This window comes from Choristoneura fumiferana, chromosome 27 (assembly GCF_025370935.1).
Source record: "Choristoneura fumiferana chromosome 27, NRCan_CFum_1, whole genome shotgun sequence".
Classification (NCBI taxonomy): domain Eukaryota; kingdom Metazoa; phylum Arthropoda; class Insecta; order Lepidoptera; family Tortricidae; genus Choristoneura; species Choristoneura fumiferana.
In genome coordinates, this window is record NC_133498.1 from 9,250,422 (window position 1) to 9,268,793 (window position 18,372).

Genomic DNA, 18,372 nt, shown 5'->3' on the forward strand with positions numbered 1-18,372 from the left:
ATTATTGTACATAATACATTGCTTGAAAAAAAGTTAAACTTTGCGATTACTAAGTACTTACCAGTAGGTAATGCTAAACTTAAATTTTATTGCAATATCACTTCACAGTCACAGCACTAAAACCAACGGTTACTGTGTTATTTGTTTTGATATAAAAAATGCACGATGAAAAAATTTTTTTTTGAGTATTAAATAGTTGTACACGTTTTATAAAAAATATAATTTTACGTATTTTTTTCTTAAATACTGACTCTTTTAAATTGGTAAATAAATATTTTTTAACATTATCCTTACTTAGCTAAATATAATGATAAAATTATTTTCATACAGTATTTGGTCCCATAAAATTTCATAAATTTTGTTTGTTCTTTTTTCAGTCATTAATTTTGGCTGTCCGCGCATTCATTGGCTTCCATTACCTGAAAGTTAAAAATTAAAATTAATTAAAGCTGAAACAGCCTTCTGGGTACAACCCGACAAATGGTCGTTGTATGTGTTAGTTGAGACCTTAGGGCCCTGGTCAGCCGACATGAAGTTTTTTATAAAGGCCCTGTCGTCCCGGTTGGTCGACGCTTCTGGGGACCCAAGAGCTGGCGCGTACTTATCCCAGCGGATCTCACTTGCGATCCAAAGGGGTAATGCGGCCAGCGTCATGGGAACCCTGCCACAGGCAGATCTTTTAGACGGGGTATTCTTTTTATAATTTTCATTGTTATAGTTAGTTAAGCTATCTTAGGTTAGTTCTTTTTTATGTATGTAAACTCATAATTGTACAAGGTTAGTTAACATTGTTTTTAAATAAAGTTGTTTTCTTGATATTGCTCCAATCTACTGTAAATTGCACCACCTGCTAAAATTTATTCCTTATTTTTGTCCATTGTAAAGGTTGCCTGGAAGAGATCGCTCTGAAGCGATAAGGCCGCCTATTGCTTACCTTAGAAAATCTCTATGTATATACCTGCGTTTTCTGTATTGCTTACTGTGTTGGTGTGCAGTAAAGAGTTATTGTATTGTATTGTATTGTGGTGCTGGTCGGGTGCCAGGTGGCTCCAATGAGTTGTGACCTTTAGGGGCTGTTTCACCATCCATTGATTAGTGTTAACTGGCGGTTAAGTGTGATGCTGCCTCTATTTGTTTTGTTCGAATAGACGGAGACGGCATCACATTTAACCGTCAGTTAACACTAATCAATGGATGGTGAAACAGCCCCTTAAAGTAAGATATCAGCGATGGTTCTCATAAACTTACCCTTTTAACTTTCTTCCCGTTGATCGACCAGAACGTGGTCTTCACGGTGGTAGGCTTTCCGGTCCGCGCGTCGAACACCCGGCAGCTGTCGAAGGGGGGGCAGTAGAGGTGGAGGGATACTGCCGAGTCCGCGTGGGAGGGGTTCTCCACGCGGTGAAGGCCGAGAGCGTCTGGGAAAAATGGAGAATGTGACTATGAATATGTTTTAGATCAGTTAGTTTAGTTTTATTTGATTTATTCAATACAGAGTGAAAATTTGAATGTCATACAAAATTAGAGTTTTAAGCTCAGAAATACGAACTTAACGCGCATGAGAAGTGTGTGTACAGTCAAGGGCAAAGATAAATATGTATACACGACTTTATGCACTTAACATTAAGGCCGTGTATACATATTTTTGCAACTTTGGCCGTGTCGATATCTTTGCCCTTGTCTGTACCACACAAAACCAAATCTACCTTTAAAAAAAATTAAATACCTCTTACCATTAATATAGCACACGTCGTTAACTTCCAGCCTAGTTCTTCCAATTTCCTTCATGTTCTGAGCGTCGTAGTCGCCATCGCCGCCATCTTGTCTGTCCGCCATTTTGTCGTAGCAAGTTTTGTTTATTAATTTCTTCAATACTTCCGGCTGCACGTTGTCTGGCCAGTCGTATCTGTAATTTATAATGTTTTTTTTTTATTTTTTTAATTTATCTCAACAAAAAAATTACATTAAATTTATGATAAATACTTCGCCAAAGTGCAAAACAGTTTGTTGGCGAATACTACACTCCTTATTTTTAACATTATGTTTCTATACCTATACTCACTATACTATTAATTCAATTACATCATGTAGTTTATTAGGTATACGAGTATTATATGTATAACTTAGTTTAATGATAGTTATTTATTTTCTTCAAGGAAATCATCTATCAAATACGCTTTGACTTTGGTTTTAAATGCTCCTTTACTCATGCACTCTGTTTCAGGGAAAAGTTTATTGAAGATTCGCGGGATTAGATACTTTCGCGATGCAAATCTCGATGTTAGTATATACTGCATGGGCATAGTAAAAAAACAATCAGCAAAGAAATCAACATTGCAAGTGAAACAAAAGCTTGTGAAACGTAAGTCTAAGATGAGTGTCTAAGTACTTTGTGTTTACACCTAATGCCCTTTGTGTCTAAAAATAAGAAAGCCTTTAAATTATCGGCTTCTGATAAGTAGTTTTCCATTTCTCAGAACAAAACAAACACACGTTGGACGTCGCGCGAGATAGGTGATGTACGTGGAATTTGCCAATCTTCCATCAATTTAATTTATAGCATAATGTAACCGTAGTTTTTAAGCTTAAATGTGGCTATACCCTACCAGGGTGCATAATATTGTAAGACTTATTAGAATAAGGCCTTATGTATTTTATGTTTTTTGCCAAATAAATAAATACTAAATACAATATGCGCTTGTTACTAAAGCCGCGTTTAGACTTGCAAGAAAAATCTTACAAGTTGCATTTACATTGCGGAATTTGCGAGGCCGTAAAGCCAACGCGTTTGTAGTGGTCAATCGAGCGCCGCAATGTAATGCAACTTGCACCATTTTTCTTGGGGTGTATAATGATTGGTATATTTTTTTAATTGTATAAAACTAAAAATCAATCAAATCAATCAATATAGATCAATAAATAAAAAACCGGCCAAGAGCGTGTCGGACACGCCCAAAATAGGGTTCTGTAGCCATTACGAAAACATTAAGTAATATTTTTCTAAGGATTTCGTATTTTATACGGAATCTTCCAAGTTTAGGTATATTTTATACCTTAGGCTGCTATTTACTCATAAGCTACTAATAATTCTCAAGCAAACTTAGCCGTCATAGTTTTCCTTGAAAGTTTGATATACTTACTACCATCCTGAATTTTTTCAAATTTTTCCACCCACCGGTTTAGATTTTAGAGGGGGGGGGGGACGCTCGATTTTAATGAAAATTTGCACTTTAAAGTTGAATATTCCACAAAAAATCACCGAATCGAAAAATCGGCTTAGAAAACCTTTAATGGTTTTAAAAGACCTATCCAGCGATACCCCACACTATAGGGTTGGATGAGAAAACAAAAATCACCCCCACTTTACGTCTATGGGAACATTAAGCCCGCATTTTCCCCTCGACGTGTCTATCCACCCTTGCCGTACCGGCTCGGGCTATATGAACGTCTTGGATAAAATGGCTCGTTTTATGCTCTCGTTGTACAATCTACTATTTATGGTCTTTTTCCTTAGGTATCTACCCAATTGTTTTAGTGTGAAAGACTAACAAACTACTGTATTCTATTAGTGATGATTATGAGCCGCAATCGTGATCGAACCGGTAAGAAGGTCAAACTTACGTCTCGGACCGTTGCGCTAAGACAAGTCACAGTTCATGAGATAACGCGCGATAACAAGAACAAACCAAACAGAACTACTCTAGTTACGTGTCATCAATTGGTTTCAGTTATGCCCGTTTTAACTAAATAACAATACCCATACATATAAGTGGCGAAGTGCCCATAGAACCCTATTCTCATCGGCTTGCCCAATATTTATAAAATGGGACTACAGGACATACCGTAAACTGCTTCAACTTTACCCTCTAGCCCCAACATTGCCTGATTCGATTTAGAGTCGATAACTTAGCACCCTTTAGGTTTTAAAACTTTTGTCTCCCCGTAATAATAATTCCCGTGTAGATAAAAGTTTAAAAACTATATAAGAGTCCTAAGTTATCGACTCTAAATCAACTCAGGCAATGTTGGGGCCAGAGGGCAAAGTTGAAGCAGTTTACGGTAAGTACATGATTTATGAAAGATAGCAATCTTTGCTTCAGCTTTACCGCGAAAATATCTGACGATACGCCACATTTCCGTCCATACCAAATACATATCAAACATTATCATACAAACGTAATATACCAAATTGTCGTCCTGTGAAGACGATCCTGGCCGGACTACCAGGATGTCACTACCAGATTATTGTATTGTCACGCAATTTACATACTTAAGGGGCTGTTTCACCATCCATTGATTACTTAGTGTTAACTGACCGTTAAATGTGATGCCGTCTCTATTTGTTTTATTCGAATAGATGGAGACGGCATCACTTTTAACCGTCAGTTAACACTAATCATTGGATGGTGAAACAGCCCCTAAGTATACCAAATTTCAAGTCAATCCAACTACTGGAAGTTGGTCGGATTTAACTTGCAAGATTTGATTACGGACAGACAGACAGACAACGGGTGAAACTAAATAAAAGCTTCTAAAAAGAGTCTAAGTAGTTAGTTAGATCATCAGAATATTACTTATATTGGACATGTATTTTTAAACCCCGACACAAAAAGAGGGGTGTTATAAGTTTGTGTGTCTGTCCATGGCACCGTAGCTCTAAAACGGGTGAACCAATTTGGATGCAGTTTTTTCATTTGAAAGTAGGTTTTTATCGCTTTTCTTAGTTGTTTCTTAAGTAGGTTCTTCCAAACTTTGAAATGACAATGTCGGGTTATCAACTTTTCTAAGTTGGTTTCTTTTAGTAGTTTCTTCTGGTACGTAAACTGCTTCAACTTTGCCCTCTGGCCCCAACATGGCCTGAGTTGATTTAGAGTTGATAACTTAGGACTCTTATAGTTTTTAAACTTTTATCTACACGGGAATTATTATTACGGGGAGACAAAAGTTTAAAAACCTAAAGGGTGCTAAGTTATCGACTCTAAATCGAATCAGGCAATGTTGGGGCCAGAGGGCAAAGTTGATGCAGTTTACGGTAGTTTAAGCCTAGGCCTTACTCTTCCTAGGGTCGTGATGCTTACCTGACTTCCTCCAAGTTTCCGGACAGAATCTTCATGAAGCAGTGAGAATCCGCGTGGTCGTGTATTGCTGAGGCATGTCCCGCGCCCCAGCAGAGTATCATGATGTTGAACGCCCCGTTCCCAGCATCCACCAAATTGCGGGTGTAACTGCGGTGTAAATTGTTGGTCTTGTTAAAGATGTTTCACTAATAATTATTGTAACGTGGAAATGACTTGTCGCGTAGTAGTTATCCATTGTTAACATCGTTTTATTGGATAATAATTATAATTACTGCATTTTTAACATGAAACTACCGTGAGACTCACTCATATTAAATATATTGACCCGGATATATTGACCAGTTGTAATGATTATGAAAACGCGGGTAGTTGTGTGACGGTGTCAGTTTCGCCGGGTAGTCGCGCGAGCAGAGCGGCGGCGTGCAGTGCGCGTGTTGCAGCAGCCGCTGAGTCGCGTTGCTCCGAAGACGAAGCTACGGATTAGCCCGAAACATGTCGAGCTGGCCTAAAGAGCCGTGGTGGCCTAGTGGTTTGACCTATCGCCTCTCAAACAGAGGGTCGTGGGTTCAAACCCCGGCTCGCACCTCTGAGTTTTTCGAAATTCATGTGCGGAATTACATTTGAAATTTACCACGAGCTTTGCGGTGAAGGAAAACATCGTGAGGAAACCTGCACAAACCTGCGAAGCAATTCAATGGTGCGTGTGAAGTTCCCAATACGCACTGGGCCCGCGTGGGAACTATGACCCAAGCCCTCTTGTTCTGAGAGGAGGCCTGTGCCCAGCAGTGGGACGATGATGTCGATAAACTCGATTTAAGACGTGAGTTATCCGGGTCAATATATTTGATAGTATAGAAGATTCCTTTATGTCAATTTTTAGAGTCTTTATAATTTTACATAAAAATAAGCTTATTTGATATTTAAATTGTATAAATTACGTTGGTACGCTATCGCATTGGATGTCCTGTAATGATGGTGTAATGTTTATTAAATAAATAAAATAAATAAAAATAATATAATTACTGCATGTTGTGATTTGATTCATAACGCTTACGAGTATAGGTACTAGTACCTGGGCGACCGAGCTCCGCTCGGGCTAAAACTCGGCAGCCAGTGTTTTCCCAGAGATAAGACCAAGCTAGATCGATTTTTTAACCCCGAAAACAACTGCAGACCAAATTTCATCGAAATAGTTGGAGCCGTTTCCGAGATTCTGATTAACGGTACCGATTACGGATTACGGTTAAAGGTATTATAGATATAAAGATTATACTTGAACAATACAAAATAAATCTACCCACTTCTGTGAATTATTGTGTGAAACTTGTTTGTGTATCAATACAATACAATACAAAGACTCTTTATTGTATACCAGTTATAGTAAGCGATACAGAAAACAGATACACAGAAAAAAATATTACAAGGTGAGCAATAGGCGGCCTTATCGCTTAAGAGCGATCTCTTCCAGGCAACCTTTTTTACAGAAAGAAGGAAGGACTAGTTTACAACAGGTGGTGCATCAAAAGTAGATAAGAAAATTTAAACGTAACAGCAATACATCTACGAATACATACATAATTATATCGTACATATAATATACGTCCAAAATAAATATAGGTAGTGAGATAAACAGCAACAAATAAATAAATAAATTTTAATAAGGCTAATAATTACAAGATCAATGTCTTATTATAATGCTTTGGCATGATTTTTAACACTATACTATATTTAAATCTACGCACTAACAAATTCAATTACAAATCTTGTATTTGCTCTGTAAGTGAATTGTTAATTAAGAGGAAATATAAACGTCTTTAAATCTAAACCTAAAATCTATACAAAGTGATTTATTGAATCAGGCGTACTTTGCGGAGGTCCATCCCTTTCAATGAACCGATCCGTGACCTGCGGATGAGTTTCAGTTGTATACAAAGTCAATGGAGCCGTAAGAGTCCAAGGTCTGCAAAAGTTGCTTACCATAATGCTAATAAAAATGTATCTCAAGATTGTCTAAAATATTTCAGTAGTTTACTCATTTCTGGGTATTTCCGAGCTGATGGCGAGTTCGAATGGGCCTCGATTGTTGAAATTTAAATACTTTACAGGGTTCTAACATACTTGACCTCTTTTTACCATTTTACTTTAGCCGTTATCCGCTACTCCGTCCGCAAAATTCGTTTATCGCTATCCCGCGGGAACTACGCAATTTTCCGGGATAAAAAGTTTCCTATGTCCTTCTCCGGGATTCAAACTATCTGTATACCGAATTTCATTTAGATCGGTTCGATGGTTTATACGTGATGAAGTAACAAACAAACAGACAGACTTACAAACTTTTGCATTTATAATATTAGTAGGAAGTCGGATTAACAGCCATTGGGCTTGGAACTTTTAAATTAGCTTTATAGTACTTTATTTTGTGTCTCTTTCGACCTTGACGTAACCCGAACAGGCCTGCAAAGACGAAGTAAGCAGGAGTCCGTTTCCTTATCTACAACTGGATCGGGCGACAATAGTATTGTTTTGACTAAAATATTTTAAATAATAAAGATAAGATACCATTCGGTAATTCGGTAGCAAAGAGGTAAAATCTACTATGGTTTGTATAATATAGAGCTACTGTTCAATACGGGTTCTGCCTTTTCGCAGAATTTTGTTTGCCAAATGTTTCATTTGCCAATTGTTTTTCCCAACTCTCAATTTTCTCCGTAACCAAAAATTTTTTTCGGTGTATTTTCTTATGCTTTTATAGAACACAGTACGTTAGGCTAGGTTTGTTTTATAAAAGTTCCGAAATAAAATATAGTTTCTGAGAAAATCCAGAGTTGGCAAATGAAACAGTTTGGCAAATGAAACATTTGGGAAAAGGCAGAGAACCGTAAAGGAGACTTTCCTTTATTTAAAAAATATGGTTTTTCCTACTCAGAATCAAGAGCACAGTCGATTCCGATCGTTTAAAAATGTCCCCATTTTTTCATACAAAATTTAATGAGTCAGTTTGTCACGCCTATACTGAATGTGTGAAAAAAAACGTCGCAAAACTGTAATTTTTGGGGTCTTTTTTTAAACTATCGGAATCGATTGTGCTCTTCATTCTGAGTACGAAGAACTATATTTTTTCCAAAATTTAAAAAAAAAGAAATGTACACTTTTTTTCGAAAACGCCCAACTATCGAAATCGATTGTGTCTTGATTCTGAGTAGGAAAACCCATACTTTTTCAAAAAAAAAAAGAAATGTACACTTTTTTTGAAAACGCCCATTTATGGTTTTTTGTCAAATCGCTTGTCTTAGTCGGGACCAGTCAAATGCGACAGCAATTTAATGCCGTATTTTATGACGTAGACCAAAAAGGTCACCGATAAGGTTCATTTAACACCAGATAACATAATCAAAATAACAGAAGAGCATGAAAACTAACAATAACTTTTAATTTTGTTTTTACCCGTCACGGGAAATGCATCGCAGCTACCTTAATATTAGAAATAGCAAATTGTACGCAATGGAGACTTACTTTTATTTAGAAAATAACAAATACTGCATTAATGGATTTTTTAAAATCAAAAATCGATGTATTACCTATAGTTCCGAAATGTTCCGAAGTAAAACCTAATTAACACGTAACTGAATTTTGGTCTTCTGGACTGATTGGCGATGTCAGAAGGTTCTCGAATGACGTCCGCGGACCGGGAGACGAGCTGTCGGTAGGCCTCCAACAAGATGGAGCGACGACCTGGTTAAGATCGCGGGATCGCGGTGGATGCGGAAAGCACAAGACCGGTCTGAGTGGAGAGCCTTGGGGGAGGCCTATGTCCAGCAGTGGACGTCTTTCGGCTGACATGATGTTATCTGTTTATAAATGAACCTTATCAGTAACCCTTTCGATCTGCATCATAAAATAGGGCATTTTATTTTTGTCACATTTGACTTGGTTGAGTCCCGGTGAAGACACGCAGTTTTAAAAAAATCCATATATATGCAAGGAATGTCTTCTTTACATAGAATGTGCTCTTTCCAATATTTAAGGTAGTTGCCGTCTATGTGGCGACGATTTCGCTAATTCAATGTTTGTTGTGGTCGTTACTCTCAAGAGAAGGTTTTTATGGAAGCAAATTTAGAAAAATTACAACGGGGGAGAAGCCGCGGGCAATAGCTGGTTTAACATATTTAGTCATACAAAGAGCGATAAAGTTTCTTTGTTGTTAAATTTGTTAGTTTATTTCAAGTCTCGGACAAAATTGTTGACCGATTACATGAATTAAAGACGCCATTTTCGGTGACCTTTGAATGATATAATAATAATGAATATAGATTATAGATCAATAATCAATATAGATATAATCATAAAAAATGCCTAACTCTTCAAGGTGTGTTTTTCTAGATTAGCGATTTAGATTAAATTGAGCGAATGATACAATTTATTACGAAATACTGACAAGATTATTAGAATCTGCGACGTAGAAGAAAAACAGTAAATATCTACTTTACTTGGTTAAACCAGCCACAAGCTTTAGATAAGTTTGTGAAATTTTCACACGGTTTTCCGTAAAACGAAACGGGTATAAGAATCCATATTATATTATAAATAACGTTCCGTACCTCGCAAAGAAAAATTGAATGTATAAGACTCAATGAACTAAAACAAATACTTTGCTCACTCGCGACCTTATGATAGCTACGTTTATGCAAGGAATGCGTGTTCATGCAGTTCCTCCACCTACACACTGTAAGAACACACACAAATCACACAAACCCAACTATCACCACCACACTATACTGACGCGTTTCGAACTCAACCAGAGCTCATCTTCAGAGTAACACGACCGTCCAAAATGCTACCAGATGTTAGATGTTGAGTCGAAGTGTTAGAGTTGAAGTGAATAATTGCTCACACAGCTACAAAAAGAACTGATTGCATAAAAGGAGAATGAATGAAATGAATGACTTATTGTCAAAATCTTGCTGTCATTACATGACATGTTCTTGTGTGCGTGACCTCAACTCTGGTGGCACTACCTACATATATATACATAGATAGCATTGCGGTTGCGTAGCTCTCAAAAGGTCGCGGGCAGACACAGGAATCCACGGGGCAAAGTTTTGTGACAGGTAGTGAGTTCCTATATCGATAATCTCAATTATCGATGCTTGTTCCACTAGTGATCACTCCAAGTTTTGTTACCACAGATAGCTTAAGTACCACAGATAAAATATAGATAAAACTCACCGGAACCGATCGAACTTAGCAAATTTCCTCCAGTCCTTCGGGTCAGATTTGTACCCCAGCATCAGCTTCTGCACATCTTGGACGTTCACGTGGTCATTAGAGAAGATTGCGTGCAGCTCCTCAATTAACTTCTGGAGGCCTGTTATTTCACTGTAAAAAAAGAGAGCTATAGTTTATACAACTTGTTACAAAAGTAGCTAAAAAATCATTTTGATTCGATCGATTTTTCCGGGTTCGATCTCCGGCCGGGATCTTCTACGAGCCCTATGTCCCTTTGAGGGATATCCGGAACAAATCATCATCATCATAATTATTGCTGTAAATGAACTAACAGTAGATTATTGTCGTGGCCTGGAAGTAGGCAATTGCTGGTTGAGTATGAGAATTAAACAGACGAGCTTGCGAGTCCGTTTTACTAATACGAAGCCAGTAATTGCTATTCCAGCAGAGACTTAATATAAAGCTTTTCTCAAAAATGGGGAAGGAAAAAACTAAATTGGAATATACCTTTTCTCAACAAAATATATTATGACATTTAATTTTATTCCAATAAAATTTTCATGCCTTCCCGCCTTTTTTCATTAAAAAAAAAACAGCACGTGTATTTTTCCACCGAAAACACCACAAGCTGTTTCAGATCCAATAAAAAAAGTCAACAAAATAATTGATAGCAGCCATTTGAGTTGGCTGTATACGACTTGTGCCAACATTTCCATGGCCGTTTTACTTTTTAAAAAGTTTGAGACTAGACAATAATAAATTATTGTCGAGCTTGCGCGCCTGCAATCTTTTTAACTTTTTAATTTCTCGCTGACCATAGACTATGCACTTAGCCCTCTGATATGTAAGGAATAATGTAGACTTTTACGGACATTTTTGGGAAAAAGAATTTCTTTGTTCACCCGCGACCTAGCGCGTGGCCTAAATTCTTTTAGATCATTGATATGGACCTCCGCATAGTAACGCTTGATTCAATAAATCATATTGCTGTACTCACTGGTGAATCTTGAGTGGTCTCTCGATGGGCAAAACCTCCATGTCGGTGCACTGAGACACCCGCATCTTGCAGTTGGCGTTCTCAACGTCCATTGTTTATGTCTTGTTCTGAAACAAAACATGGGAAATAAAATAAAACACTAGGTACCATCAGCCAAATAAGTGGTCTATCAATTTTTAAACAAATTCCTATCAAAAGAATATGTTAGTCGCATTGGCAACGCGCTACAGTACCACTACCATGAGTTTACAGTGACCGTACTCGATAGCGACGGCGTACATTATTTGTAGAGGCGCTGCACAATTCTCCATACAAATAATTTACGCCGTCGCTATCGAGTACGGTCACTGTAAACTCATGGTAGTGGTACTGTAGCGATGCAAACGCGCGACGGTTTCGGACGACATCGTGGAGAGAACGGAGGGAGGGTGTGAAGGGAGGGAGGGTGAAGCGCGACAGTAGCGCGTTTGCATCGCGACTGAATCGTGGTTGTGTGGGCGAGGGTACACAGCTAGCGACCGCATCGCGACTGTATCTATGCGAACGTGTGACAGCATCGCTACTGCATCGCTACAAAAAGTCGCCGTGGGCGAGCGGCCTTATTAATAGGGTCTCGTTGACACCTTTTGCACGAGTCGCATACACTTCGCCATCGCCCGAAAATATACGCGGCACACCGGTTGAAAATCTCTGATGTACCATCAGCCAAATGTGTTCTACCACCCTAAAGTTGATAATCGTTTGCCTGTCATAAAACAATAATGCCAATAGACGTGTCTGTCAACTTGAAAGTTCGACTTTAGCGACGTATTTATTTGATAGGAACTTGTTTGAAAATTGATAGACCACTTATTTGGCTGATGGTACAATCCTGCGCACGCGACGCGCGCGTTAGCGCTGTTCATACTATTGTTCAACAGGCGTCCACTCGCGCCGTGCAAGCGTCAGCTAGGGTAGGCCCTAAAAAAAGGTGTGAAACGGGATTGGAATCTACGACCCTCCGCTTCAGACGCCGTAGGTTAAACCAGCTTGGATTTTTCCCATTTTTATCATGAGTCATTATGATATGGCCAGAAGATGGTTATATATTTTAGTTTTGATTCAGCGATGATCGCTACAACGTAGTTACAGTTATCTAAAGATTACTTTGTTTTTCACTTTTCGTACGAATTATTATCGCTTCTATCAATATATGTATAACACCCGCCCAAGAACGCCTACTTTAATGTATGATAAGAAATCGGATTTACATCGATAACAATTGATAATTTTGATGTTTACTGTCGAACGATTTCCGCCTATATAGAACTCTCTCACAGTAATCGTCATAATCATTTTCCTTCGCAGGCAATGCGATGTCTGTGTCATTTTCTGTGAAAAGGTTCTATAGTGTCACGATTCAGTTGTTTCGTAAATACCGATTGTACGATTGGGGGTGTGTCAATCGGTGGGTAATCTCGCTGATATTACTCTTATGAATGAAATTTTTTATGAATGGATGTCCATATTCATTACTCTTTTCCCTGAACCGAAAAAACTTGGCTGCACTTTTTGTTAACTGTACTTGCATTGTCTTCCAAACAATTTTTATTTATTACCAGAACAATACAGGTCCAACTATAAAAAAGGTATATTATGTACAATAAAATTAAATAAACTAAAACTATATTAAATCTAAAAATGGACCCTGCGGCATGGTACCAAGATGCTGCAGCATTTCCCGCTGATCGCAAGACTGAGCGTTGAGCGAGGAAACTGCCAGCTCTTCGCCTCCTGTGGTATCTCTGAGTCTCTTTGATAGATCTTTGAAGAGGCTCAGAGCGCCAGGGCCCCACGGACCAAGGGTCTCGACGCCGAAAGGTACAAAATCATATTCGGCACTACATTTGCGTATACCAAATTTCAAGCCGTTAACCGTTGAGGAGTTCCCTCCTGCGGAACTGATCCTGGTCAGACCACCAGGATGTCTCTACCAGATTATTTTAACTTCAATATTTGACACGCACTATACCTACATTGCAAGATAAATATCTATCGATGATCCGACAGATTTCGGCCATGGCGACCACTTCTACTCCTAATCATTTGTTTGGCGCGCATGCGCTCTAAGATGGCTTACATAGCAACTTTGCTGTGAACGTACGTCCGCATTGTCGGCTCGTAAGCACACCGTCCATGTAATTATAATAAATGGAGAGTAAGACAGCCAGCGAAATTACTGGCACGTGAGGTATCCCATCTTAGGCCTCTAGGTTGGCAACGCATGTGCAATATGCGTCAATATACCCCTGGTGCTGCAGATGTTTATGGGCGGTGGTGATCTCTTACCATCAGGAGACCCACTTGCTTGTTTGCCATCCAGTCGAATAAATGTACGTAATGCAACTTGCATCTATCTATACTCGCCTTAGCAAACGGGCGCCTGCGATCGCATCCACCACCTCTTTCTATCATGCTAAACCGTGTGAAAGAAAGAAGCAGTGAAAGCGATTATGATTCCGAGTTTGTTTGACTGTCCATATCGTTGGTAGACGTTTCTAGGTACGCTATTCGAGAACTTTTTGGCCAACGGCCATGTGTTCTGCGTGCTACATGGCCCACCCATTGCCATTTCAATGAGCCAATCTGCTTGGCTATGTCAACCGAAGCAACTGGAGGTCTATGAGGGAGGCCTATGTCCAACAGTAGACGTCATCCGGCTGATGATGATGATGATTATCAGCTTCTACGCCTTTTTAAGGAAACTCTGGGGTCACCGACTATTTGTTTCTTGAATGAAACAAATCAGCAATATTAACTTTACCCTGATGAAAATAAGGGTGGGATTGTTTTGCTTGTAGAATGTGTTGATTGAATGAAATGCGTAAGACATTATCTGTTTTTCGACCTCTCCCCTTGCCGAGATAGTTAAACGAAGTTTTGTTTATAAACAATATCTACTCATGTCTTACTTAAGTTAATTCGCGAGCTAAAAAAGTATATAACCAATTTAAAAAAGTTGAATAATCATTCCAAGTTTTTTGTTCTAAAACGTGGGTAATCTTCATTTCTGAATCGATCCCGTAGAGAAATCCTGAGCATATCTCTCTCCATACAACACCGCGTAGCGTTAGGGACTTAGTTACTACACCATCAGCAACTTAATTAATTTTGTTTTTATTTAAGCACTATATTACCCGCGACTCCATCCGCGCATAATCCGCGGGAACTATGCAATTTTCTGGGATAAAAACTATCCTATGTCCTTCTCAGGGACCTAAACTATCTGTATGCCGAATTTTCATCTGAATCGGTTACCCTAACCATAACCCTATTAGGTTGATCTTAACTTTATTAATACCTACCTACGTACGAGTATAGTTCGATATTGTGTTTTTTGTGTTATGGTGAGAATAAAGTTTTAATCAATTAATCAATCAATCAGTGGTTTAGACGTGATGAAGTAACAAACAAACAGACTTACAAACTTTCGCATTTATAATATTAGTGAGATTATATGTATGTTAGTCTGTAAATAATGTATTGTACGGCCGCCATGTTTCTCGAAATTAACGGTTTTATTGTTATCATTATTATTAAAGCTCCTGAGCAACTTCAGTTACACTAGGAGTCCATTGTTTTCTTTAGCTCTGTAGCAGGCCAAGAATATTCTAAAAGATGTTGGTGTATCTTAATCCTGAACCCTGACAGTATCAATGGTTTGATGTAGACGCTTTACTATACCAGTTGTATCAGGTATACCACTGGTAATACAAATAAGAATAGAACTGGTGGAATTGTGACAACATTGGTGCAAATTGATCTGGCAAATTAGTTCCATAATTTTGGCTCTACATCCAAATTTTTTTAAACCTAAAACTGACCTGTGATTGACACCTATCTCAACTGATAAAAAGTGTGAATGAGGCCAAAAGTGAATCTCACTTGTCCAGCAACAGCTTATTCACTCTAGCCTTGAAAAATTGCGTACTAAACGTAGCATAATAATATCAACATTTCCTTTGTCTATTGCTTTTATTTTGTATATGTCGTTGCCTTATATTAGGTATACTAGTTTGCCTTAATACCCATAAACATGTTAAATTAGCATTTCTAGTATAAAATGCAATTTATATATTTATATTTATACTAATATGGCATCAAATATGTTGAATAGCATAGAGCTGATTCGCAGGTGTATAATTGACCATTAAAATACTTCCTAACACTGCTTTCTGGGTAATCTACTACATCCTTGCCCATAAAACTGTATCCTGATTGACTAACAGACAACAGATCAGCGCCTCGGCTTGCCGTGGCATTGTGCTGAGGAGGGGGGACTTTTTTAGTCAGACAACAAACATCAGACACACATGACGCTAAGGCTGCATTTCCACCAGAGATGTGCGAGGATAATGTTGCGAGGAATGTGTTTACGTACGACGTACGAGAAAAAAAGGTTGTTGATACTAAAAATGAAATTTCTGACAAACACTCCTTTGGAGTCTGTTAAAAATGGAAGTGCTAGCGACTCTCTCTCATTGTAACTTAATGGGCTGTTAAAATGAATGTGTTATAGAAAACTGGCTTCACAAGTACTCACTAAGTTTAACTCTTGTAAGTGCCTTACCTACTTGCTCGACTAGTTAAACTATATAAATACTCTTACATAACATATAATCGTGATATACATAAAGTCAAAGTCAAAGTAAAAATATCTTTATTCAATTTAGGCTAAAACAAGCACTTATGAATGTCAAAAAAAATCTACTGCACCGGTTCGGAAAAACCTCTGCTGAGAATAATCCGGCAAGAAACTCAACGAGGTATATTTTTTTAAACAGATTTACAATATTATTAAATGATATCTATACATCACAAGTATTTAACACAACTTTATTTTTAACACAGTAGGTTCGCTATTTGAAGGGATCGCGATTATTTCCAAATATCCCTGTCCATGATATAATCGTTAACTATATAATAAGCCTTAGATATTAACGTCTTCTTGACATAGGATTTCTTTTCCGCGAAATTCAAAATCCATTTCCTTTGGATTCAATTTCTTTGCTAAACATATTCTGTCAAATACATTAACGCGGCAGGGAAGGTTCCTTATTAATAGATAGATACGCATTTCTGGTATTTTCTGGCTCAAAATGACCCAGGGGTCAATTGCATGAAAAAATTCAAGTAGGTACTTAAATCGCTTTTACGTATTAGCAATTTTGTATTGTAGGTGTTTTATAATGCCATTGGGTGTCTGGTATTAAAACGCCTTCCCTTCTTCATAAACGCATTGATTACCGAGAACGCATATAGGCGTTTTATTTGGCTGTCTCATAATGCCCTAATCATAATAAAGCAGTCATTTCAACGCATATATGCGTGCACCGCACGAAAACAAGTCTCAGATCTGACAACCGGCGACGACCGTGTTAAAACAAAACAGTAAACAAAAGCATGAAGACACGATCAAACTAAAAACGTAAAATCATGACATTTAAGGCTGAATGAAACACCCCATCGTCAATCTTAAATTAAAAAAAAAAAACTTACGTTTTGTTTTTCTTTAATCCACACACTTATCACTGGCACTTTGCAATAACGCTTTGCACGTTAAAAATGTCCGCTTTCGCGCGCAATCGAGTATGGAGTGATCGGTTCGCGCGTCTAACGTTTTAATTTTTTTTATCTCAAAGGCGATGGCTACTGCAGTTCGTTTTCACTTAACTCGTATATAAGTAAGCGCTGTGAGTGGGGAAAGTATAATATTAAGCTATTGCGTTGTATTTTAGGAAGCGCCATGTTTTAAAAATTTTTGTAGTTCTTGCTTACGTTTTTTTTTACCTAAACCTACCTAGTATATATTAGTCGTCTAAGTTATCATTAAACCCCGGACGCTCAGGATCGCATTCATCTCTTTCTACCCGCATCTTATCCCATTTGAGAGAACGAAATAGTGAAAGACGCGTGATTCTGAGTGCGTCGGATAATAAGACTTCTGAGGCCGTTAATATTTGCGATCGCTTTTAACATCTCGTTCAACTTCAACCCTCATCTTATCCCATTTGACGGAAAGAAGTGATGAAAACAATTGTGATTCTGATTGCGTCGGACAATAAGACTGCAACTGGTTTGATCTAGTTATTTCATGATACGACTGTACCTAAATATTCACAGACACTTATCAATCGTTACTTATTTGCCCGTACAGCTAATTAATCAGTTTTGTTTGAGTTCTTCTCTTATGAAAAATGGATTTGATTAAAAAAAAACTGGCCAAGAGCGTGTCGGAAACGCCTAAAATAGGGTTCCGTAGCCATTGCGAAAAAATTAAGTAATATTTTTCTAATGATTTCGTATTTTATACGGAATAAAAATAAGTTTAGGTAAATTTTATACCTTAGGCTGCTATTTACTTTTAAACTACTAATAATTTTCAAGCAAACTTAGCCGTTATAGTTTTCCTTGTAAGTTTGATATACTTACTATCATCCTGACTTTTTTCAAATTTTTCCACCCACCGGTTTAGATTTTAGAGGGGGGGGCGCTCGATTTAATGAAAATTTGCACTTTAAAGTTGAATAATTCGCAAACAAATCACTGAATCAAAAAATCGTCTTGGCAACCCCCTAATGGTTAAAACCTATCCAACGATAGCCCACACTATAGGGTTGGATGAGAAAAAAACTTAACGTCTATTTTTTTATTGTACCATTTTGTCGGCATAGTTTTCATATATATCCGTGAAAAATTACAGCTTTCTAGCATTGACAGTCCCTGAGCAAAGCCGCGGACGGAGGGACAGACAGACAGACATGGCGAAACTATAAGGGTTCCGTTTTTGCCACTTTGGCTACGGAACCCTAAAAACATGTTTGATCAATGAACTGTCGAAGTTAAAGGAAGTCAAGGGAAACACGGCGTATACTATACTTCCAATAGAACGTAAGCAGTAACTAGTAACACCACAATAAGTTAATTGCGGTAGGTTAAACCTGTTCTATTAGAATTGCATCGCATTGCAACCTGTACACTGTTTTACTATTTTCATTCTAATGATAAACATGTTAAAGTTAACTTTTGCTG

General features: G+C 38.0%; 1 protein-coding gene across 1 annotated transcript; it reads right to left on the minus strand.

The window, feature by feature from the left end:
• Positions 1 to 186: 186 nt before the first annotated feature.
• LOC141443551 (cysteine dioxygenase type 1-like) lies at positions 187 to 17,130 on the minus strand (the record flags this gene model as incomplete). Its single annotated transcript, XM_074108858.1, is given in 7 exon segments — positions 187 to 419; positions 1,249 to 1,418; positions 1,734 to 1,906; positions 5,079 to 5,225; positions 10,305 to 10,454; positions 11,302 to 11,408; positions 16,840 to 17,130. Coding segments are annotated over 6 exon segments (771 nt in total). The 3' UTR covers positions 187 to 380.
• Between the last annotated feature and the right edge of the window lie 1,242 nt (positions 17,131 to 18,372).